Source organism: Myotis yumanensis, unplaced genomic scaffold (genome assembly GCF_028538775.1).
Source record: "Myotis yumanensis isolate MYYU_CA2020_CCGP unplaced genomic scaffold, mMyoYum1.0.hap1 SCAF_4, whole genome shotgun sequence".
NCBI lineage: Eukaryota > Metazoa > Chordata > Mammalia > Chiroptera > Vespertilionidae > Myotis > Myotis yumanensis.
Genome location: NW_027223755.1, coordinates 52388423 through 52414638, shown reverse-complemented (window position 1 = coordinate 52414638; position 26216 = coordinate 52388423). Strand labels below are relative to the sequence as shown.

At 40.4% G+C, this 26216-nt stretch overlaps 2 protein-coding genes across 6 annotated transcripts in view; both read left to right on the top strand.

Annotated features, from left to right (window-relative positions):
* The window catches only part of ARB2A (ARB2 cotranscriptional regulator A), a 383721-nt gene that overhangs the window by 256172 nt on the left and 101333 nt on the right, over positions 1-26216 (top strand). For all 5 annotated transcript variants that reach the window (XM_070412332.1, XM_070412333.1, XM_070412330.1 and 2 more), the window contains one exon: positions 2956-3040. In XM_070412332.1, the coding sequence (XP_070268433.1) occupies positions 2956-3040 (85 nt within the window). The remainder of the gene's footprint in view (positions 1-2955; positions 3041-26216) is intronic.
* Positions 22261-23280, top strand: POU5F2 (POU domain class 5, transcription factor 2). The gene has a single exon (XM_070411477.1). The coding sequence runs from the start codon at positions 22261-22263 to the stop codon at positions 23278-23280; it is 1020 nt and encodes a 339-aa protein (XP_070267578.1).

The following is a 26216-nucleotide window of genomic DNA, read 5'->3' as shown; positions in this document are numbered from 1 at the left end:
AGAGAGCAAAGCCCAAACATGTACTCTGGCTGGTGTGGCTCACTGGTTGAGCATTGTCCTTTGCACCAAGAGGGCACATGTCCAGGTTGCGGGTTTGATTCCCAATCGGGGGTGTACAGGAGGCAGCCAATCAATATTTCTCCCTCTCATCAATGTGTCTCTCTCTCCTTCTCCCTTCTCTCTAAAATCAATAAAAACATAATTTAAAAAAATGTAAAGCCCAAACATATGCCTAGATAAAAACAAATTTCAGAATCATAAAATGTTAACTTACATTTTGCTTTAAATGTTTAAGTTAAAAGTGACCTGGATAAAATCCATTTTGTTCAGCTTTTTAAATTCAGTGGTAATGAGTTAAAAAATGATTAATCGCCTGCACATTGTAATGTACCATCACTTTTATTAATACTAGAAATATCCTATAAGACATAGTTTTACATATGTGAAGTGTGTGTGGGCAGTATTAAGAGTGACATATCACCTGGGTAATAGCTGACTTTCATCAGATTTGGAGGTACTACTAGGATGAATAATAATTAAAATATATGCCTAATCGCTGCCTGTCTTTCGGTAGTGCTAATTGCTGTCATTGAAAAGACTGAATTGTTTAAGAAAGAGAGAGAGAAAGAGAAAGTCATTCTTCATTGAAGCTATCTCCCTGTATCATTGGGAGCCTATTTTTAGTACCTATAGAAGTCATGATTTTTGAATTTATTAGGGGCTGTGATGAATGATAAAACAAATCATCCATTTACATATCTTGACACTGCTTTGGAGAATACTTATTTCTTACAAGCAAGTGTCACATTGTATATAAAAGCTGGCTAATTGTCTGCTAATCTTCTGCATTATCCAGAACTCTCTGATGTGGTATTCTATCAATAGTAATATTAATTTGACTTATTTCAAATGTATGAAATATCTTCTAAAACCCCATTTCTTTTATAATTTCTGTTCTTTTATATTGTATAATTTTGCATTCAGCTGCTAATTAAGATTAGGAGTGCAAGTTAAGAATACATATCCACTTTAAACCCTCAAGCTTTTATAATACAAGAAAACACTAATATTTTATCCATTTTAAATATAAAAAAGAGAGAAAGCATTTAAGAACATTACTAGATGTTGTGTTTGTTTTCATGGATTTTTTTCCACACAGTTCAATAGTTTCATTGATCTACTGTTTCTTACAAAAATCTGCCATGCTTTGTGAACTTCACTTTCTAATCTCATACAGCAACCCTTCCTTTATGTTATTCCTGCTCTCCCTGGTCCCAGAACAGTAGGGTTGCCTTGACAAATCTATTCAAAAGCCATTCCTCAGCCTTTATTGGTGGGGACTGGGGCCTTTGAAATTCTCTCCTCACTGCAACACAGCTGACATCTTCTTCCAGACAGAATGAATTAAGGAAACACAATAAGACACTTGATCTACCAGTCAAGGATCTTTCCACAGTGAGGACGGATTCCATGGTGCACAACCAGGGCAGCAAGCATCTAAAAATACACAATACGTGGTTGTTTACCAGAATGGCAATCAGCGATTTTTCCAACATGATTGATGGGATGATTTCTTTTAAAATAAAATCTGTTTGGAAATTCAGTGTGTGTATGTGTGTGTGTGTTTTGGAAATTTTTTAAGAGACATATATGAGGTTAATCACATTTTTTGAGCCAGACTTAAAATCAGATTTAAAATGTATGGAAGGAATATAAATTATTTTTATTTCATTTGTCTGAATTGTAAGTTATTATTATCTTTACTATTGAAAGCTTTGTGTCCTCAGACACACTGCTACAATTCACCAGATTGTGTTTCTTTTGAACTCTTTAATACATCATTCATTGATCCAGGTTGAAGTAAAAATTAAGAGATGGTATTATTATAAGGGCCAGATTTTGAGGAGTAAGTATAAAATCTATTTCTTCTAGTATTACAAAGACAAAGAATATAGTTTTAAAATGTAGCTACTTTTTCACATGTTCAAAATAATATTAATTTCTATCTAAAAGTTAATAATGGACACCCTTTTTAGTTTCTTTTAATTATAATCCTAGCCTTCTCTTGGAAATATATTACATCACTAGAGGGCCGGTGCATGAAATTCGTGCAAGAGTACGGTCCTTAGGCCTGCCCAGCAATCGAAGTACGAGTATCTGGTGTGGAAGGGCAGGTCCCAGCTGACCTCTGGGCCCTGGGCAGCACCTGGTCCTCCGGGCCCCCGAGCATCCCCCTCTGTCTGAGTCACAGTGCCCAAGTCTCCACACAGAGATGCTGTGAGTGCGACCGGACACTGCAGTCTGGAGGGCAGCATGGGCCTCTGGGCCACCCAGCAGCGCTGCACGGAAGCCAGATAGGCTGCATGCTATCTCCCAGCCGGTCTTGCAGACTGGCTCTTCGCAAAACCACAGGGAGCCCAACTGGCCCCTGTGGTCCCGGTGGCTGCAGCCTGGCTCAACCAGATGACACTGTGCAGGTGCTTCCCCAGTGCGTGAGCCCTGGCGTCCTGGGGGAGGGTAGCAGTGGGAGTGAGAGTGAGCTCGGCGGACACCCCGCATTCTCACCACACCTCTGTCCCCGTCACCCCCGCCCCCAGGTAGCCGGCCAGAGGTCACAGTATGTCACCAACACCCGTCATGTTCCATGCTGCCCGCTGGTGGTCAAACTCCCGTTGAGAAGACAATTTGCACATTAGGTTTTTATTATATAGGATGGTTTAATGAAGGTCACCTGAATTCTTAATATCAACACACATGATTTGCTGAATTGTAGAAGATAAACTTTCCACAGTCATGTTGGTCATCAATACTTACTGTTTGCATAAGAAAACCTTTTATAGTGTATGAAAAATAAATTGAATATACTTCTAGTGGATAAATTAATCTCTACAACCTGAAAAGTTAGTCTTGGCTTAAATTATGCTTCAACAGGAAATTGTCTCTATTACATTGCAGAACTGCTGTAATTGGGTCTCTAGCTCAGAACCATTAGACACTTCAGTGGAGTCCATGCTGCCTGACTGCCCCCGAGTCTCTGCAGGTATGTGTTTGATGAGATGTATGGGTTTTGTGTGTGTTTTAAGGTGAAAAAAAATATGCTTATGAAATGTGGAATTCTGTTTTGCAAATTAAGCATGTTGTTCTGCTTTGAATCTTCAAACAAGTTATTGATAATATACGGCATGGGTCTGATCCACTACCAGAAATTTGTTAAGTAGCTAAAAATGTGTACCATCAAACTCCGTAAAGATGAATAGGTGAAACAATCTGAGAGTACTGAAGACAGTTGCTGTTGACGCTTAGGGAAACAAGATGTCCATAAATTAAAAGTTGATTATAAGACAAGGACTGGGTAGCCATGCAGGATCTCAGAATATTTGTCTCTGATTGAGTACCAACTCAGTGATACAATAGGCAGTCAAGTCTCTGAATTTGGAAAAAGAGACTGCTGTGGCATATAGTCTTTAGAAAAGGTTTTCATGCAAAAGATTTTGGCTGGACTTTGTATGTTAGGATTTGGATTGTCAGAAGATATACAGGATGGCATTTTAGTCAGAAGAAACAGAGTAATGTAAGGAATAAGTGCTAGAATGGATATGAAGATGTTCTCAGGAAACGAAGGCAGAACTGGCTGCTACTGAAAGGAAGGAAGTGGAGGGTGAGCCCCTCAGGTGGGCTCCAGGCAGTGGATGGATGGCTGACACTGGTTCCCAGCCTACAGACTTTGTACTTTTGTCTCTAATCTCTAGATTGCTTCTGGTTTTGGCTTTCACCATTCTCAACCATTCTTGATAGTAAACACAAATTGAGCGATGATATCTGGTTATAGCTACAGAACAGAAATGGGCTTGGTTTGACCATAGATGCCAAAAAATAAGCAGAAGTTTTGAACATGAACTTCTCCAAGCAGCATTCAGAGGAGAGAGTGAATCACTACATATTTAGAGTTGCAGACATGTTTATGCATTTGAAGGAAATAATTTGGACAACATTTTAAGTACTAGGTAAAGAACTGTTATAAATAAATTTCACTATCATTATAGCCTGAAATCATGGGAATCGGAAGGAACAGTTTTGCTAGTAGGTCACTAAGGGTAATAAGAAGAGAGGTCAGTCCCATTTCCACCCCTTCATTCCCAGATCTGGGAGAAATAAGACAGTCTATTAAATGCTGATTTAGAGCAAATATCACTTCCTAGAGGACGTTGTCTCATCCTAGAAGACACTATAACTGAGTCTTCAAAAAATCCTTTCACCATTCTATCAAGCCTGCTGCGTAAGGGTCATGGGGAACATGGTAAGACCAGTGAATGTTGGCAAGCCTAAGGCTCTTTTTTGTCCCCGCACTTGCTCTCTCTGATGGCAGCCAGCTGTCATGTTGTGAGCCGCTCTGTGGAGAGGTCCATGTGGCAAGGAATTGGTGTCTCTGGCCAAGAGCCAGTGAGAACCTGAGGCCTGTCAACAGCCACATGAGTGACCTTGGAAGAGGATCCTGTCCCAGTTGAGCTTTGTGATGCCTGCAACCCCAGCCAAGACCTTGACTGTGGCCTGTGAGAGACCCGGTTCCAATTATCCAGCTAAGCCATGCTCAGATTCCTGACCCACAGAAACTGTGGGTGATGTGTCTTGTTTTAAGCTACCAAATTTTGAGGTGATTTGTTCCACAGTAGTAGATAATTATTAATGCAGTAGGTTTAAACTTCAACTCTCGTGGCCTCAAGCTTAAGTAAAGCAACCTTAACTTTTTTGAGACTAAAGCCTTATAAAGCTCATCTTTGCTCTGATACCTTAGGGTTAAGAGCAACTCTTTCTAAAAAGGCACTAAAAAACTCATTGAAGACAATTCATTCCTCTACTTGAGTGGTTTTCAACCTTGGCTGCACATTAAAATCACCTGGGAATCTTTTTAAAATCCTGATTTCTGGGCCTCAGCCTCTGGAAATTCTGTTTCTTTGTTATGGGGTGGGGCCACAACATTAGTAACAAAGAAACAGAATTTCCGGAGGATGAGGCCCAGAAATCGGGATTTTAAAAAGATTCCCAGGTGATTCTAATGTGCAGCCAAGGTTGAGAACCACTGCTCTACTTGTTCCCCTACTGCCTCATTAGACTTGGCTGTACAGTTTATCAGAGAGAAGATACTAAGTTTCTTATCACACTCATTTGATCTTACATTAAGTCATCTCACTATTCAGCTCTTCTCTGACCCAATTTTTCTTAGGGCAGAACTTACTCTCTGTAACCTTTTATTCCCTGTGGAATGTTATTCCAACACATTTGGCTTAAATGAGGAGGAGATTCCCTATACATTCCCCTGCCTATTTCAAATATTTATTGAGCATTTATTATGTCCCAGGTACTGGGGACATAGCAGTCAACAATAGGTTGTCATGACTGTTTTTTCCCCCAAAACAAAACAAAACACATTTTTTAAAGAACTGTTTCCTGGCATTCTGTTAGTGGGTAGGTTCTTTCTTGTGAAGCTGGTATCAACATTAGGTTGCATCAAATGATAAAAGAGTTAGGGCTGGCACCCCAGTATTTTCCTCACCAACTTAATAAAAACTGAACAGCTTTCAATCAAAATCAGTGATTTCCCTTAAAGAATCCTTACAAAAATGTTAACAAGGGATGTAACATGATCAAAATGGGGTTTTAAAAAAGATTTGAGGGAAGCAGGAAGCCAGAAAACAGTAGACTCAGCAGGCTGTGGTGATAGAGCTGGTATATGAGGTTGATGGCATGTACTGGAGAGGCAGCAGTGGGAACAGCAAGGGTGGGAGAGCCCTAACAAATAGGACTCGACACTCCTTGATGATAAATAGATGGGTTGTGGAGGCTAATAGAAAATGAAGAGACAATGGTACGTTCCAGTGAAATGTTACTGGAATAATGAAAATACCATTGCTAGAATAGGGGAAAAGAAAAGGGAATTCAATTAAGGAGAAAAAATGATGAAATTGTTTTATGACCTACTTAATTGAGGTGATAGCAAGTCTGGTGATGGCAGGAAATTCAAATGGAAATAACCAAAGGTTGTTGAAGTACATTTGAATCACCTGAAATTCTCTGATCAATAATTCTGTTATCTATAATTTAAAATGTTAGTATTATTTGAAGATTTCAATATGTGTACTGAACACTGGTTAGTAATGGGTATTCAAACTATATGTTCAATTTAGCAAAGTCTTTTTTTCCAGCTTTCAACATTATAGAGTTTTTGTTGTTGTAATATGCTTCTTATCTTTTGACTGGAAGTTTCATGGTCATAGCAATAAAATTTCCTATAAAAATACATATTCATTTAATACTGTATTTTTCCATTATTACTAAATATGTAGTAATTACTAAATTTAATCCTATAGGAGTGAGTGAAAACACAAAAACTTGTGTTTTCCTTTACACAAAACTAGATCTATTGATCATAATAGTTTAATTTTATGAATGTTGTTACCTATGACTATATATTTTAAGAATAGATAAAATACAGTTTTTAAATCATACTTAAAATGTCTCTGATAATTATTTCACTATAGTTATATTGTTCTTACTTTTCTTTTGAAAGCAAATGTAATACTTGACAATGCCATGCTTAAGAGTGGGCAATGTTGCACCTTCTACTTAAAATGAAGTCTGACTTTTCAGTTGTCATAACATATAGTGAATGGTGGAATTTTGACGGATCTTGAGTATGTGTCTAGTGCCCCATTTTTTCCTATTAATAGTGTTTCCTACTAGTAATATCAGTCAGCTAAAAACACTGTTACTCAGAGAATTATGGAATAGGTTAATAGGATCTGGTTTAGAATATAGCCCACACTGATTGTTTGTACATTTGTTATAAAATGGCAACAGCAAATATCTGCTCATTTATAGAAATGTTATGAAGATAATTTTTTAAGTGTCTGGAGGGGTATTTGAGTTCACCAGAAGGAAGGTGCTGTAAAAAGTAATGTAGTGCTATATATTTTCATTAGGCATTTTAGAATTTAAGGCTATAATTTATTTTAAGACTATTATTGATCATTTGAATCCTATAGGAGTGAAAAGGCATTTCTGAAAATATTCTCCTTTCCATTTCCTTATCTAATTTTATTTTTAAACAATAAGTAACTTAGTTATTTGTGTTTTCCTATGTTTTTTGTGACATTGATATGGTCACAAAATAGTATACAGAAACCAGAGTCACAGAAAGGTAGAAAATACAGTGACAAAATCAAAAGGCAAACTACCAGTGGAAAGAAAAAATGCTCAGTAGGTCAAAGAAATCGGGGCACAGTAAAGCTTAAAGCAACATTTGGGTAGCAGTAAAGATGAAATTAGAAGTGATCTTGCATGGTGTGCTGCTCCCCAAAGATAGCTAATATAATTTTTGGCCGTGTCTGAGGAGGCATTCTCCCAGGGTGAATGAAAGGAAAGCAAAACCTGAATGTTGGAAACCAGACAAGGTTACAGAGCATTGACATCTTCTGACTTCTTACAAGTCTGGACACAGCTTGTTTGGCTGGCGCATGGCTGACAGGCTGCTCTTTGCCAGGCTGGTTCTAAGGCTGCTGCTGAGGCTTCTAGACTTCCCGCTCCCTCCAGCTGTGCTCTTTACACGCAGTTCTGGGTATGTGCATTCATTATGCAAGTATTTGCCATGGCCTGAAGCTGCTCCAGGGACAGACATAGCAGGTAGTTACAGCAGAGAAGGTCCTGCATGGAGCTTACCGTCTAGTAGCAGAGACAGTTATTAAACAAGATAAATAGGAAAGAATATAGTATGTTAGATGGTGGAAGTTGGTAGAAGAAATATAAAGCAAGAAGAAAGGGCCTGAAATATATGTATGTGGAGGGGAGGATTTGAATTTTTAGGGAGGTGGCAGGAAAGACGTCACTGAGAAGATGACATTTCTAGGACATGCCTTCTAGTCCTGACCTCTACCACCTCCCATTGATAAAAACAACAGTATTGCCTTCCTGACTTTAGAGATCCTTGTCCTAGACTTCAGGGTTTCTGTTCAGCTCTGAAATCTGTGCCCTAATTCCTTCCCCATAGTCTCTTGTCCTGAGTTCTTGAAAACCTGACCAACACATCAGACCCATGTTACCCTAAGGTTTATGGTAACCGTAAGTATAGCTACCAGCAAGTTATTAAGGCTCTTCCTATCCCACTCTTCCTACACAACACACATAGAAAAGTATAACATCTGTTCAGCACTCTGGAGTTCACAGGCAGGGTTGCTTATGTCCAGGTGAGACGATGGTGCCCTCCTGGCTGACTTGCTGGATGAGGAGGCAATATTTTTATATACTTGTGACCACCAGGCACACAGGATGGAAAGCCCTGCCCACAGCTTTAATTTTTCACCTGTTGCCTGAACCTAAATTCACTAAATGGTGTGGTTTATGTACGTATCAACATATTTCCTCCCAGAACTTGTATTATTCCCATTTTTCCTTGCTCTTGTCATGCTTGAGACAGGCTTTTCTCTATTATTTCAGCTTAACTAGAACACTTGGTATGAATCGGGGCACCTCACAATTAGAATAATAACAGCAGAAATGTTAAAAAAAAAAAAAAGAAGAAGAAGAAGAAGAAGAAGCAGCAGCAGCAGCAGGATGTGGGGGGAGGGGGGAAAGAGCCTTAGTAGATCTCTTAAGAGTTAAGAACTAAACTTGAAAACTGACTATATTTAGATGATCTTGTCTTGGTTGTGAATATAGAAGGGGACTGCTGATAACATTTTTCTAAACTGTCAAGCCTTATTTCCCCTCCAGAAAAGACAGTGGGAAATTAGTAATTTCTAGGTGAATTTGAATTGTAGAAAACGTGCTAATGTAACCCTAATTTCATCCAGATTGACTGTTTACATTGACTAAACTTACTGAATATTTGCTAAATATTCACTTCACTTTATTGCTGAAAATATGTCTTGAGAAAATGACACTAAGGAGTTATATCTCTTCTTTGTTAGTGAATAATCACTTCCTTCTAAAGATAGCAATGAAAAATCTACAGTAATTGCTTCTAGAATGTGGTGTCATTCAGAATGTATAGACAAGTTGAGTTGTCTAATATGTTTTTAGACTCAGCTCAAGTTAATTAGGTGATTGAAAATCTATACTTTGCCTTACAAACAGACCTTAAAAGTCAGGGCATATTAGCATATATGATACTGTCTCACTTTTTGACTCCATGTACTGTACAAGAATTGTTGCATTCATTCAAAGGATAGATATTTTAATCCTTTAAATGATGCTTTCAGTAAATAAATAGTACTTCTCAGGCAGTTTTTGTTCTTTACTCTAGAATTGGCCTTGTAGCTGTTATTCATCAGTTAGCTTCCCTATTCAATGTTCTATGCTACCTAATAATTATTAGTTAATTTAAGGGATAAGTGTTCTAAAAGTTGACCACCAGAAATTCTTGTGCTTTCAGTGAATCATTCATGATAATTAATTGGAATCAGGAATTCTGGGGATTTAAAGAATCATTTAAAATAACCTATCTAAATTCTATATGATATTTATGTAGATCACCAATATTTGCATACTTAATCAGGTCCAATGTGATCCCGTGATTTTGACTCTCAGTTTTCCAATAATCACAGTGAATATAAGTAGTTTCATTCCAGAAATCTCACTTTTAAAAAAATTAAAAATAGCCACCATGTTTTTTACAGCTTTCTGAACCAATTTGTGAAAATCCTTCGAAGAATTTGGCAGTAAAGGTGGTAATCTCCTTTTACTGAGCTAACTCTTCCCTTTAAAGATAAAAAATTGTAAGACTAATTATTTTTTGAATGCTTTGGGACACATAATTGAATAATATGAATTTGTATTTGTACTTGAAAGTTATGAATTAATTTGGAAGAGCTGTTACTTTTACTGTCCCCATAGCAGTGTCTCATGGCTCTTAATGCTATGTTCCCAATTGTTGGAACAGTAAGTTGAGAATCACTGGTACCTAAGACAGAAACTTTTGTCCTTTTTACCGTAAGTATTGGTCTCCTTGCCATGGCTGTGCTTCACTTGTCCTCTATTTCTCTACCTCTGTTGTCAAGTTCTGTCTGGGTCACTGCTCTTGATGGCTTTCCGTGTGTGTGTGTGTGTGTGTGTGTGTGTGTGTGTGTGTGTGTGTGTTTCCCTTCTCTCTCTCTCTCTCTCTCTCTCTCTCTCTCTCTCTCTATGTGTGTGTGTGTGTGTGTGTGTGTGTGTGTGTGTGTGTGTGTGTCTCATCTGGTCCAGTCTCTGTGTATGACTCTTACAGTTTTTGTCTACTGTGTCCTCCTGACTTCAGTCTCCCCACCTAGGGATTCCTATAGCCTCTGGCATCACATCTCCCCCAGCTCACAGTCTCTGCCTGCGCCTGCCTGACCTGTGGTGTTCACTGAGTCCACTGAGCTTTACTTCTCTTTGACTATGGGATACATGCCTCCCTCAAGTCACAAGGTCTCTTCTCTTGACATATTCCCTGTCTGCTCCCACCTACACCCTACCCTCCCTGCCAGCTCTGTCCTGTCACTGAGAGACATCAAATCACCGGAGATAATGTATCTGCTGGCAAAAATAACCCAAAACAAACCTCATCAGAGAAATTGCATTGCTTTCTAGACATGATTCACAACATCTAAAATAAATACTTTGGTATGAAGTGAAAATTCAAAATGAACATTAGGCACCATGGATAGGCCAAATATGTTCTATTTATAAAATCCCAAGATGTTCTAAGTTGATTATCAGCACTTTAAAAGAAGGGGTATTTTTTAAGGTTTTGTTTCATCATATTATTTTCTTTTTCAATATATTTTTATTGATTTCAGAGAGGAAGGAAGAGGGAGAGAGAGATAGAAACATCAGTGATGACAGAGAATCATTGATGGGCTGCCTCCTGCACACCCCCCACTGGGGATTGATCCTGCAACCTGGGCATGTGCCCTTGACCAGAATCAAACCTGGGACCTTTCAGTCTGCAGGCCTACGCTCTATCCACTGAACCAGACCAGCTAGGGCTGTTTCATCATATTCTTAAAATATAGTCTTACTTTAAAGGAGAATAGTTATATTTAATTATAAATTTTGAGAGATAATTTGTTTGACCAGTGACTTCAGTTTTTAGTCATCAAAATGGATTTAATATATCATGTGCAAATATTCTTTGAGAATTGGTACTAGTATTTCTGTCCATATTGTCTGTCATATCCCCTTCAGTCATACATATCTCACCTCAAGTATTCAATATGTTATACTAATAAATAAAGTAATCATGTACCAGCTAGTTTACAGATATTTTGAAAAATCTCATGGCACAATCCTTGACAGAATTCAGTTATATTACAGAATTTTATAATTTCTAAAATACTGTAGAAGTTACGTGTTGAAAATTTGGGCAAAGACACATGAACTTAATTTTAAGTTTGTGTAGCAATGATTTCTATAAATGAGGCTATTATAAGAAACCCTAAATTAAATTTTCACCTTCATTCCATGTTATTATGTTTTACTTTAAATATATGTTCCAGATGAATATGTTATTTTTCATTTCAAACTCCATAATCAACATTTATGATAAAGAGCTTTAGATTTATCATGACTGTGGGAAATTTGTATTCTCCCAAATATGTGGAGAATTCTACTATATGGCCAGATAAAGATATACAATCACATTATCTATAAGATGTAGATAATACTAGAACCAATACATTGGGTTTTGTCAGAATTAAGTGAAATAACCTACATAGGACTATTAAAATAGTACTGGGCATATAGTTAGGACTCAAAACATAGGTGGTCCTTGCTTTGCAAGGTTCCAGTATATACAAATTTCAGCCACCATAGTTTAGCTAAATAACACCAACTCCCCTGGAAAAAAAGTTCAAATTTCAGTTACCACAATATATTAAGTGTGAATGATTGCATTAAGTACAAATTTCTATCTAAATGGTAGATGGCACATTATGATCAGTGGCCAGTCAGCACTTCTGTCAAAATCTGTCGCTGACTTACCACTGTATATCTGATATTCAATTCATACACAGATAGCACTAACTTCCATTTTACAAAATGGATGATCAAAAGAGAGACTTGGCCAACAAAGATAAAAGTGCAGGAAAGAAGTGAAATGCTGGAAATGAAATTAGAAAGTGTTTGTGATGAAAAAGATGAAGATGTCCCAGAGGAAATGACACTAGCAAAACAAACAAACAAAAACACTTGACATCAAATGAACTCTGAGATATTTCATGACATTGGAAGTGTAAAGGATAAAATGTTGGAAGCTGATCTGACTTAGGAGTGTGATAATTTGCCAAGGCATAGAAAAGGTTTGCTTGAACTGTATCATAAGTTATATGACAAGAAGGCAAGCACTGTTGAAACTACTCTTAATAAGTTTTTATAAAGAAATAAAGTAACCATGGACATAGATAATAGTGGGGTGAAGGCCTGGGGAGTGGTTTGGAGTGGGGAGTAGGGGGTCAATGGGAGAAACAAAGGGGGACATCTGTAATATTTTCAACAATAAAGATAAATTTTAAAAAGTAAGTTAAATAACTGGAAAAGGAAGGGGGATGAAGAAGTACAAATTTCCAGTTATAAAATAAGTCATAGAGATGTAATTTGCAGCATAAGGAATATTGTCAATAATACTGTAATAACTCTTTGGTAACAGATGGTTACTAGAGTTACTGTGGTGACCACTTCATAAGGTATATAAATGTTGGATCACTATGTTGTATACATGAAACTAATATAATATTGTATGTCAACTATAATCTATACCAGGGGTGGGCAAACTTTTTGACTCGAGGGCCACAATGGGTTCTTAAACTGGACCGGAGGGCCAGAACAAAAGCATGGATGGAGTGTTTGTGTGAACTAATATAAATTCAAAGTAAACATCATTACATAAAAGGGTACGGTCTTTTTTTTTTTTTTAGTTTTATTCATTTCAAACGTGCCGGATCTGGCCTGTGGGCCATAGTTTGCCCACAGCTGATCTATACTAATAAAAGCGTAATATGCTAATTAGACCGGGAGACCTTCTGGACAAAGCCATGGTGGCAGGGCCAAGGCAGAGGCAGTTAGGGGCTATCAGGCCAGGAGGGGATGGCAGTTGGGGGCCAGTAGGCCGGCAGGGGGAGGCAGTTGGGGGCGAGCAGGCCAGCAGTGGGGGGCAGTTAGGAGTGATCAGGCTGGCAGGGGGGGCAGTTGGGAGCAAGCAGGCTGGCAAGGTGGCACAGTTAGAGGCGATCAGGCCAGTAGTGGGGGGCAGTTGGGGGTGATCAGGCTGACAGGGGGGGCAGTTGGGAGTGAGGAGGCTGGCAGGGGGGTATTGCGGGTGATCAGGCCGGCGGTGGGGAGGCAGCTGGGAGCGAGCAGGCCGGCAAGGGAGGGCAGTTGCGGCGAGCAGGCTGGAGTGGAGGCAATTAGGGGTGATCAGGCTGGTGGGAGGGGGGGGCAGTTGGGAGCGAGCAGGCCAGCAAGGGGGAGCAGTTAGGGGCAAGCAGGCTGGGAGTGGTTAGGGGCAATCAGGTAGGCAGGCAGGTGAGCGGTTAGGAGGCAGCCGTCCTGGATTGCAAGAGGGATGTCCCAGATTGTGGGATTGGGCCCAAACCGCAGTCGGACATCCCCCAAGGGGTCCCAGATTGGAAAGGATGCAGGCCAGGCTGAGGGGCACACACACCCCTGCCCCATGCACAAATTTCATGCACCAGGCCACTAGTTAAAAATAAATTTTTAAAAAACTGAAAAAAGAAAATAAAGTATCTTAATTCTCAATGTTTTTAAGTTTTAAATTGTGGTGTACTGAATACAACTATTTTTACTTTTTTTTCATTTTCCTATTTATTTTTTGCTGACAGTAAAGGGATTGATAATCTTTTGACAAAAAAATAATTAAAGGCCACAGAACAACCATAGTTTTTCCCATTGATTACTATTATTACTTTATTGGTTTCAGCTTGTACAGTCATTTCTATAGTCCCAGACTTCTATGCAAAGCAACACATGGTAATTATTTTATCCAGCCAGTCGACTACTATATATATATTTGAGGAAACTTTCTATCATTTCTCTCCTGCTTCTGTCTTTGTATTTTCTATATCATGTAAGTCCTGATTCTAGTGATATCTCATTATAGAGTAAATTTTGGAGCCTCCCAGTATATCTTCTACAGAAGAAGTATAGTACTTAAACTTCTCAGTTTTTCTATTCTTCAGTATCCTCCCTTATTTCTCATTCTCTTAAACCTACTTAAATTCAGCACTGACTCTTTTCCTTTCGTTCTTCTTCCTGCTACTGTCCTATTCTTCCCTCTTCTCCCACAACGCCTGTCAGTTCCTTAGTACATTGCCTTCCTTTCAAAATGACACCTGCCCTATCACATATTCTTATGAGAAACTTCTTTAAATTCATTGGCTTCTTCCTTTATGTTTCATCTACATTTCTGTCAATCTTAAAAGACAAATGTTTTCCTTGAATTTAAATTATTACAAGAAATTCTATGTGAGCAAAATGTCAAATTCTAGCTGGAAGTTGACCACATTAATGTTATGATAGGCAACAAAATGAAAATAAATAATGCATATTTTCACTATATACCCTGGTGTACTTCTTGAACCGTATGAATGTATAGTCAAATATTCAGAAAATAGTTAATAAACCTCACATTAAATAAATAATGATAATTGAAATCTTGTTTTCAGTTTTCCATTGACAACTTGTTCGTTAAAATTGCTTCCTAAAGTTCTGAGGCTTTCAGAAGAGGAAACCTTCATCTGTCTGATGTTATTTGCACACACATAGAATGAAGAGCAGCTACTGGGGGCTACATGGACTCTAGGCACATAAATGTGGATTTGGGCATGAGTGTTGCTCAAAAGAGAAGCTGATAGCCTGGTTGCATGTCTTTAAGACCTTGAGAATCATAGTGATGTGACTTTGAAAGAGAATTCCATTTTATCAGCTAATTTATTGCCTCATTGTCTAAAGCCAAGGGCTTTGTCAGGTTTAAAATGCTACAAGGAGTTTTTAATCTACATATTTAGATGAAGTTACTGTATTGGAACTTGTCATTTTAAGTCTCCTACTGCCTCTTGAATTTTTCATGGTCATTACTGCATGTCATGTTACTGAATGTGTTCTTTTTTTGTTTGTTTTTCCCAAAAAAGATACTAGTGTCTCTGTTTCTCTTGCTTCAGTTCATAGTGTCTAAAGGAGATTCCAGGGGAATTCACAGAGGCCCAAAACTTATAATATAATGGCACCAAAATCAATTAATTGGAAATCTAGTTAACAAAAATTAATTCTCTCAGTATCTAAAAGAGTTATTTCCTGTAAACAGAAATTTTAGTCCACTTCTCATTCACTTCTCTGAGCCCATGCTACATCCTGAATTACTGGTTGCATTAGTCATAAGCTTTCAGTACTGTTAAGTGTATTTTACTGTGCAGCATGATAGAAAATTTTCATGTTAAACCAGTTGTGCATCTCCTGCTCTACAGTGGAAGCGAAGCACAGATTCAAATGTAGAAGGTGGTGAGTGCGCCCCGATTGCAGTAATCAGTGCAAGAACATCCATAAAGCTTTTAGGTGACTTCAGGGCAAAGTCACCTAAGCCATGTCTTTAAATCTTGCCTGGCATAACAAGAACCTTTAAACCAGTGGTTCTCAACCTTCCTAATGCTGCGACCCTTTAATACAGTTCCTCATGTTGTGGTGACCCCCAATTTCATTGTTACAAATTGAACATAATTAAAGCATAGTGATTAATCACAAAAACAATATGTAATTATATATGTGTTTTCCGATGATCTTAGGCGACCCCTGTGAAAGGGTCGTTCGACCCCCAAAGGGGTCGCGACCCACAGGTTGAGAACCGCTGCTTTAAACTTTGTCTATCTGTGAATATACCTGACTCATCACCATAGTGCCTTTCAACCCACCCCTACTCAACTCAACTGCTCTTCCTGCCTTATGCAGATACTTAAATTCTTCACTTCTGGTGAAGCCATGGGGTTTTTATATTTAATATTACTTCACAGCACCAGAAGTTCATAGCTCATGAATATCACAGATGTATAAAATAAAAGAGAAGATTTTTTTCTGTATACTCTAAATCTCTTTGTGGTCTATGTTGTTGTATCATATATGAGTAAAATGACAAGAAGAATAACAGCAAAAAGTTTTTTTTTCCCCTCTCAAAAAAGATACTAGTGTCTCTGTTTCTCTTGCTTTTAAAAGTTCTTCAGTCTTTATCTAAAAGTAAGAAAATCAAGGAAATTCTACATTGGCGACATTCTAACTTTTCTCTATATATTTTGTAAGAATAAAAGCATCTGGTATCACTGTCCTTTGGCCCCTGCTCCTGTTATCACCTCAGCAGAACAGTGTTAATTTTTATTTACCTTGTGAGTTATCTCATAGAGCAATAAATGACTCTGTTTAATGGCTACACTGACTTGATTAACTCTTTTTTTGTGTTATTACAACTTTAATGTTCTTGTTGTATGTAATTTACCTTCGGGTGTCATTTTTTCTTAACTGCATAACATGTCTTTGATGTCTCACTTTGTCTTACACTGTTTTCTACTTAAAAATCTACACAAAGGATTGATAGTTTAATTACTTCAGTTGTTTTGAAGTAGTTTTAGTGAACTAAATTGTTGTAATGTGTGGTGCTAACTGTCTCACTGAGAGGTGGAAAGTGTCACTCTTCTGTACTCAGCTGCCACAGTTTTACTGAATTCCTGATTTTGCTTCTTAGACTCAGAGCGGGACTTCCCAGTGGCCGGTCTCTGGATCTTGTCTCCTGCCTTTGCCTTCTGTTTTGCTCCTTGATTAATGTGGTTCGTAAGGATCTACACCTGCCCTTTGGTGTCAGTGCTGAGTTTCTAGGGCCTCTACAGAGTGGGGGAAACTGTAAAATTAACACCATCACCCTCTCTAACTTTTACACCATTCTTACATCTGGTCTGCTCTGTTGAGTTAATCACATTCAAAAAGTTGGGCTCTTATGACGTGTGTGTGTGTGTGTGTGTGTGTGTGTGTGTGTGTGTGTGTTTGGAGACATATTTCACATATATGTAAAATGAAACTTCACATGTATTCTTTTTTAAATTAAATTTATTGGGATGACATTGGTTCATAGGGTCATATACATTTCAGGTATACATTTTTCTGATACATGACCTGTTACTGCATTGTGTGCCCACCACCCAAAGTCAGTTCACCTTCCATCACCATATATTTGGCCCCCTTTATCCTTTACTACCCTTCACCCCTTTTCCTCTGGTAACCACCATGCTGTTGTCTGTCTGTGTCTGTGAGTTTCAGTTTTATATCCCACATGCAAGTGAAATCATATGGTTCTTAGCTTTTTCTAACTGACTTATTTCACTTAGCATAATATTCTCAAGGTCTGTCCATGTTGTCACAAATGGCAGCATTTCATCTTTTCTTATGGCTGAGTAGTATTCCATTGTGTATATGTAGCACATCTTCTTGACAAAGGAGCCAAAAACACACAATGGAGAAAGAATGCCTCTTTAATAAATAATGCTAGGAGAATTGGAAAGCCACATGCAAAAGAATGAAGCTGGACTATAGCTTGTCCCCTTGTACAAAAATTAATTCACATATATTCTTAAGTCCTTTATCTGGAGCATGAGCAACTCTGGGAGAGATGCTTTTGGAGAAATGAGGAAACAAAGATTACCTTCCAAACCAATGAGATAATTGATCAGCATGATGGAGTAAGTCAAAGCCAGACTTCCCTCACATCAGGTGTTTTATACACTTGCTATGCTAAGAGCACTGAAGATAGCATGTGCATTAGCACGTTTTTACATAACTACAAAATAAATCATATCTGTAATGTCTGTTTGCGAGGTTCCATATTTCCTACATAGAGAGCTAAAACATGAAGCTGCAGCTAACTGTTTAGGGCAGCCAGGGTATCGGAGTGGAAAGGTGGGGAGTTCAAAGGGGTCAGAGATCACTGTGGTCCTAAGAATATGGGCAGAGCTTGCCAAAGAGAGGAGACTTGAGCCAAGCCCTACAAGGATGCTTGTTATTAACCTGGCCTCCACTATTCCCTGCTTCTTAACCGTTAGTGGATCTTGGCAGTTGGTCTTGCCGTCTTGGAATAAATAATAGTTACGGAGAGCCTAATAATGCATATACTAACACTTGGTGCATTTCTGCTTACAGGTTAACTTCTTTTAATTCCAGGATCCTAATAATAGAAACGGTTAACTTTTCCTTGTGCAAGTGTAGCCATCCTGCTTTCTGACAGTTTCTTTACTCTCCATTTAGATTCTAAATATACGGGGCCTGGGATCCTGTGATTCTTATCCTTACTTCTTAATTCCCTATGGATAAGACTGAGCTGCTTTCTTACATTGTAATCTAATCACTTACTGAGAGGCCTCTGTATTTGTTGAAGGTGATGGATTAGCTTTTCAAGCACCACAGCCCATACAGTGCTGGTTGTCTGGGGCATCCCCATCACCTGCCTTCCCCTGAACTCTATTTCTGTTCCAACCAAATGTGCTCCTGCCTTTTTTCCCAGATCACCCCATTTCCATATCCCATTAAATATACTTTTAAGGAGATGTCAAGACTTCCCTTAAGAGTATGGGCTTTTATTTGTGACAGCACATATGCATAAACCAGGAGATAGGCACCTTGGCAGATGAAATCTGACCAAGTACAGAGAAAACCTTAATTAAGAGCATCCAAGTTAATTTTAAAACACTTCAAGTCAATATAGCCTTATTTTTTAAATTAGTAAATGGTTTTAGCTACTACGTTTCAGCTCAGTTAATATAATAAGCTTTCCTCAAGTTCAGTTGAACTTTTGTCCAATTCACTAAAAATGTTTTTAGTAAACTGTTGCTTTAGACAACTGAGCTTTTTCTCTGTGGTGCTTTTTTGCAAAAGGGCTGGTTTCCATATGTGGGCCTTAATTTATACGGTTGCTCTTTGTTGCTCCTCTTTGTGATCTTTCATTCTGTTCATTCTAGTTACTTTGTAAGTTTGAAAAAATAGCATGTAGGTAGACCTGGAAAGAGTACATATGAGCAAAATTATTCTTAAGCAAAATTTTATATATTGTAAACTATTTTTCATAGACCATCATCTTGAAACTTATCACAAAGAAATATGGAGATCTTTTCACCATTAACACTGCAGAGATTCATTTATTTAACATTAAACTGGCTTCCCACTCTGTGCCAGATGTAGTTCCAGGTGCTGAGGATTTCACAGTGAACCCGACAGACAAGGGCCCTGCTCTTGGCCACACACATCCTGACTATAATTGCAGTAGAGATGCAGACAACAAACAAATCATCACATACACAGCCATATCCACAACCTCATTACCTGTAGAGCTGTTAAATTTAGTCTCATGGTGCTAGCCCCCCATCTTGAAAGAGGTGTTTAAGGACCTTATTCTGGTACAGGAGAGAAAGGATAGGAAGGTCAAGTTTCTCATGGTTAAACTGGAGCTAAATGTGATTTACTTTCAGAATTGTAAAGATGAAAACTCATTCGTTCATTAAGCAAATCTTTATTGGACAGTATATCAGTCAGGTTTCTATTATGTTCCAGGCTTTATAATAAGGCCCTTAAGTACTTCACACTCTAGTTGGAAAGATGGAGACATAAAATAAATAATTTCAGATAAATGTTATAATGAAAACATATGTCAAGGGGAGAACCACAAAAGCAGTAACTAACTGCCTGGGGGAAGGCTTTATCATACAGTGACCTCTAACCTGTATCTTAAAGGTGACTAGAAATACATGATGCTTCATTTGTTCAGCAAATGTTTACTGAGCACCTTCTATGAGCCAAGCACAGTTGTAAGCACTGTAGACAGCAGTGAACTAGGCATAGTCCCTGCTCTCTTGGCAGCAGGGAAACAGACAATAAACATATAGACAAACAATTATATATTAGATGGTAATACTGCTAATGCAAAAAATAAATAAATAAAGGATACTGAAGGAAACAGAGAGTGATAGGTGCTGTTTTAGAGAGTGTGTTTAATGAGATGACATTAGATCAGAAGCCCGAATGACATGAGAGATTGAGACCAAGAAGCAGGGGGAAGTCATTTCAGACAGAAGGAACAGCATGAATAAGACGTAATAATCATGAAAGCATGGCACCTTTAGTGCAAAGTGGATATTCTCACTGAGCATGCAGTTAGGTGGGGCGCAGGGAGTTGGGAGTGTTTGGTAGATGAAGCTGGGAAAGAATTGGCAGAGGGAGGCATGGAGAGAAGAAAGGAGGACAAAAGGGAGGGGCCAAATGGTGAAAAGCCATGTGTTCTACACTCAGGAGTTTCATTGTTGATATTGTTGACTGGGGGAAGAGGGGCTAGATTTTGAAAAAAAAAATTAAGAGGAAAATGACATGGTTAGATTTTCGTTTGGTCAGGTTTGGTCTGGGTTTTGGCAAATTACTCTAACAGCGGTATGCAAGATAAAGTTGAAAGGAGGTGCAGAGGAGGTTAATTATGATGTTACTAGAGGCCTAATGCATGAATTCGTGCACGGGTGGGGTCCCTCGGCCTGGACGGTGATCAGGGCCAATTGGGGCCATCTTGCCTCGTTCCAATCGGGCCTGCCAACCTGGGGAGGGACCATGGGAGGTTGGCTAGCTGCGGGAGGTTGGCTGTGGGAGTGCACTGACCACCAGGGGGCAGCTCCTGCATTGAGCCTCTGCCCCATGGTGGTCAGGGTGCATCATAGCTACCGGCCAGTAATGTGGCCTAAATTAAAACAGTAAAATGAGGCTAGAGAGAAGATGACAGAGTTTAGATGTTTTAGAAGACCTATTAAAGTAAGATTTGATTCCCTACAAAGTATAGGCAAGGTCAAGAACCACTCCTAGGTTTAAGCTTCAGTGATGATGCCATTAACCAGCGTAGGGAGCCTTGGAGGAAAGCAGGTATAGAAGTGCAGATAATGAATTTTATTTGGGGCACTGGGAAATACAGAACTGGAAATTAAAAGTCAAGGCTGAAATACAGATTTGGCTGGGACCAGCATTTCATGGAAATTTAAAAAAGAGAAGGAGCAAGAAGAGTAGTCAGCGTTGTCCAATACTACACAGAAGTATAGTGGGATAAGGATTTTCTTAAAAGCCATCAGATTTGACAGTTGGAAGGTCACCAATGATTTCAAGAAGACCAATTTCAGTAGACATGGTGGCAGAAACACATCATGCTTGAATTGGAGAGTGAACGGGATTGTCCAGCCCAGGTCACTGTCCTCTTAGAAGCTTTGAACTTGATGTTTTTCTTCTCTTCCCCCTCCCTCATTGGCTTTTTCCACCCATTTCCTAAGACTGGGTGCCTGAGCTGCAGACATAGTGGAGGGGAAAATATTCTAAGATTCTTGGGTCTCTGATGTGCAAGGAGCCAGGATGAGGGGAACCTGGTGTTGATGAGTCAGGTATTGCAGGGAGCAGTCAGTGAGGAAGAGCTGGTAAGGCCAGTCCAGAGACCTGCCTCCAGAGGGGAAGGGGGATGAAGCACATACGTCTCCATTATAGGCAGGAATTCTGAACCTGGAAGCCAAAGTAGGATGAGGTGCAAAGGACTTGAAGGGCTGGTGGGAGAAACATGGAATTAGTTGAGAACTTGGCCCCGTGAGAGAGTGGAATCTGGCAAAGTGTGGGGGTGAGGGGTAGAATCTGACAGCAAATTAATGTTAACTGGAAAGTCAGGCAGCGATGTTTAGGTTTCTTGGGACACAGGGCATGAACGTGTGCAAAGGAGAGACTATTGGCAGTACTGTGACCATAAAGATAGCATGAGGGGACAGTTAATGAATTGAAGGCCAGTCCCAGAGATACCTGGCATATAGACGTTTAACAAACGTTTGTGAAGCCAAATGGGGTCGTTCAAATCATGTGGAAGAAAGGAATTAGATACCCGAGTTCTGAAGAGCTGTAAGTAAATAACTAGGTCCCTTCAGGGATAGGATGGAGGCAGTGACTAGGGAATCCCAGGCAGCTTGGAGGTGCAAAGCTCAGGGAGGAGGACGCATTTCCTTAACCCTGGAGACCCTAAGACTTAACCGGTGGGTCTATTGGATTTCCCCACCACGGAACACACCCTTGGCCTGTTTCTTTTGCCTGCACTGCCATCTCCACCCTCTGGGGGGCGGGGCTCGAGGGCAAGGCAGGTAGGTGGCTGTTGTGAAGCCTCGAGAGCCACCAGTTCCTACCAGACTTCTGCGTGGGCTGCGGTTTTACTCCATGGCGGAGCGCAAGCCCTCCCACTTGTCCCCTCAGCCAGTTGGTGGTGGGGGCGGGCCCAGAGGGCCAATGCCAGTGGGTATTGACACCCCAATTTGGTTGAGTGCCCAGGCAGCCCCTGGCAGCTTGATGGTCAGGCCGGGTATCCAGATGGGAGTCTCCCCCGGCCCTGAGGTGTGGGCGGTGCCCCTGAATCCCCCGTCATACAAATTGCGGGGCGGGGTGGTGCCCTGCGAGGCCCGGGTCGGAGCTGGCGAGGCGGGGGCCTGGCTGCACAGCCCTTCGGAAGGCACACTCCGCGGACCTCTCAGCGCCCTGCGGTACATCCCGAGGTTGGCCCTGCCCGAGGACCTCTCGGCCGTGGAGAAAGAGATGGAACAGCTGGCCAAGGAGCTGAGAGAGAGGAGGATGACCCTTGGGTACTCGCAGGCCGACGTGGGGTTCGCTGTGGGCGCTCTTTTTGGAAAGGTGCTTAGCCAGACGACCATCTGCCGCTTCGAGGCCCAGCAGCTCAGCCTCGCCAACAGGTGGAAGCTGCGCCCGTTGCTGAGAAAGTGGCTGGAGGAAGTGGATACCAAGAACCTTCTGGGCTTATGCAGAATGGAGATGATCCTGCACCAGGCTCAGAAGTGGAGACGGGCAAGCAGGGAGAGGCGCATCGGAAACAACCTGGAGCAATTCTTCCTGCAGTGCCCGAAGCCCACAGCCCAGCAAATGAGCCGCATCGCTGGGCAGCTTCGGCTGCGGAAGGACCTGGTCCAAGTTTGGTTCTATAACCGGAGCAAGATGGGCAGTCTGCCAACTAATGATTTCTGTCCACCGGAGGAGGTGGGGGTTGCCAGGCCTCCTTTCCCAGGGGGAACAGTATGCTTTCCCCTAGCATCGGGGCTCCGTTTTGGTCCCCCCAGCTATGGGGGACCTTACTTTACACCCTTGTACTCCTCAGCCCCTTTCCCTGAGGGAGGCGCCCTCCTCTCTGCCCCCAGCACCACTCCGGGCGCCCCCAGGCTTTCCAACTGAGGGCCTGCCCTTCTGGGGAGAGTCGTGCTGGGAAACATCCCTGGCGCTCCCGTCAGGGCTTCAGCATTAGTTCTGGTTCACTGTCGAAAGAAGCTAAGAATCCATATGTAGGGAGGGGTCATAGGGTGGGAATAATTTTTAAAAACTTAGGAATGGAAATTGAAGTTTATTCTGCTTTGTGTTTTTCCTTTTGTTTTTACCTAGCATTGGTTTTAAAATACATTACAATACATAGATGGTTCGGATATTTTGTTTCTTTTTTTATTAATTGAATGTTAATTGTGTCTCATTCCTTGTGGTTATTAGTAAACAGCATTTAGTTTTTATACACAATAATGAGTGAAAAACTCAAGGCCCAGTAGACTTGCAGTATACCACTTTTATCAGAACACGTAAAGCTTCGTGTAAACCCAGACACAGAGTCCAGGATATTAGTTCCCTTCAGGGGAAGGTTTGAGGAAGGAATAGAGGGGTACACAGAGCCTACCCGGAGTCCTTAAAGAAACACGCATGTTGCTTGTTCTCTCCTTCTTGAAAGATGCCGTATTTTTCTAGTTCACCTTTTCTTTAGAGTGCCCCAGCTTGAAGTGGGGGTCTCAGTTCACATCTCCACCTTATGTAGTCCAACAGGTTTAGCTCCTGTCCTGCCACCGTCATTGTATTTTAGACCCCTTAGTTACTGAGATTGGCAAACTGGATCGCATTGGCTCAGCTCCGGCGTAATTCTCTGCTTTGGAGCTCCATTTGGTTTATTCCCTGGGAATTTCCCTTACTTTCTAAAAAACCTCTTAAGGCTTTTTAAAAAAAAAAAAATTATTCTCACCCAAGGATATTTTTCCCATTGATATTTAGAGAAAAAGTGCAAGGATGGGGGCAGAGAGACGTCGACTGGTTGCCTCCTGCACACACCCCAATTGGGGCTGGAAATCAAATCTGCAACCTAGGTAAGTGTCCTTGACCGGGGATCAAACCCAAGATCCTTTGATCTATGGGCCGATGCTCTAATCACTGAGCAAAATTGGCCAGGGCTTGAGCTCATAGGCTTTTTAGAGTATATTTGTGATAGGTGATACAACATTCTCTGGTGGCTTTTATGATGGTACATCTTAAGTTGCTTTTCGAATCTCTTCTATAAAATTGGTCTTTTCTTGCTTTCTACCTCTACACCGGTCAGTTCTGGTCATCGTATGCCAAACAAATACCATTCAGACTCTGTGTTTTCCCACATCTGGTGCCATATCTCTGCATGAGATATTTATTGTTTTATAACTTATCTATTACTATATGTTATATCTGAGTGTATGTTCTTTTTGCTTACTAGTCTTGTCAGTTTTTCTTTCTTAATCAATCTTACAAAGAAGTCATCCATAGGTATTTTCAAAGAACAAACTTTTTTATTCTAGTTTTTCTGATTTATTTCAATGTATGTATTTTTGTTGTTGTTCTCAGTGTCTGAAGAAAGAGAGGTTAGTGAAAATGGAGCTAAACTTCAATTGGTTGGCCCTAGATTTAATAGGTGATTAATCACTTACCCTTGGGCTGTCCTACTAAAAGTCACACAGCACCAACCACATTCCTTCCTTTGCCTAGACAGCCCTCTGGAAAGCCTAGGAAGGGAGATGTTTCTGTAGAGGGTCAGGCAGTGCTTACTGTCAGGATGAATGACTGCAATTGAGCTGTGAACATCCAGCTCCTAAATGCTGTTAGGAGGCTGTGGGCCAGGCTGCTCCTTGAATTCTGCAGCCCCTGCAGATTTGGAGAAATGGTAACGGCTCCCAGGGTCTGTCTACCCAGGGTCTGCCTCAGCACCTGTACAGCTGCACCACTCACAGCTGCTGTGTTTTGGCTTAGGTAGATTCTTATGAGTCACTGATCAGCCTTTACATCAATTAAAATGAGATTTTCCATCACTGGTGCTCTTGAAAGAGAAAAGGCTAGACCTTGGGGAAACCTTGATATTTAAAAATTTCATACTTTTCAGAGATTGAAGATTGATAATAAGATCCCTCAAAAATGAGAAAGAACTATCCTTGGAGTTGGAAGAAAACCAAGTGTGGTGTTGGTGGTTAACAGTGTCAAATGTACAGAGATCAAGTAACATCTATCAAGTAAGATATATCATTTCACTAACAGCTGTGCCACTGGTATCTTTAGTGACAACTTTTTCAGTGGAATAGTTAGTAGAGGCAGATGCCAAACAACAGTCCAAAGTCTTCAAAGTCGCCAGATTTCCCCCTCCCTCGATTAAAAGCATAAATTCCGACCACTTGCTTAATAGTATTTCACCGCCATTCTGAAAATGTTTCCTTGTCAAGTGTTTCTTTTATCTTGTTTTCTTTAGACAAGGCAGGTATTTTTAACCTGAAGACACTGGGCCCCTTTAGAGTATAAGCAGAATAGTGTATTTGTACAATATATGTTCATTTTCTTTAAAGATAGTGATGATAACCTAATCACATTTTCAAAAGGTACCCTGACTGTAGATATGCAGTTTCAGAATTTATGAAACACCTTCCCCTTAGCCACTTTACTTTCAAGAGTTTTCCTTGCCACAGTACTTGTCTAATAGGTCATTCCTAGTGTTCTAAATTGTCTGGGTATCTTTAGCTCAGTATCCTATAATGGCCCTGAAGCACTTCTAATGTAAGCCTTTCCAGTTCAGACTAAATACTGTATTATCTATAATAATAAAAGCATAATATGCTAATTAGACCGTACAGCCAAACGACCTTCCAGACGTCTGTCATTCCAGACGTCCTTCCTGATGAAGCTGCAGTGGCGAGGGCTGAGGCAGAGGCGGTTAGGGGCGATCAGGCAGGCAGGCGAGCAGTTAGAGGCTTCAAGCAGGCGGGCAGTGGGGTTAGAAGCAATCAGGCAGGCAGGCGAGTGGTTAGGGGTGATCAGGCAGGCAGACAGACTGGTTAGGGTGATCAGGC

Bases quoted from the DNA above. Each gene is read 5' to 3' on its own strand.
- POU5F2 (XM_070411477.1), top strand. From the start codon at position 22,261: ATGGCGGAGCGCAAGCCCTCCCACTTGTCCCCTCAGCCAGTTGGTGGT.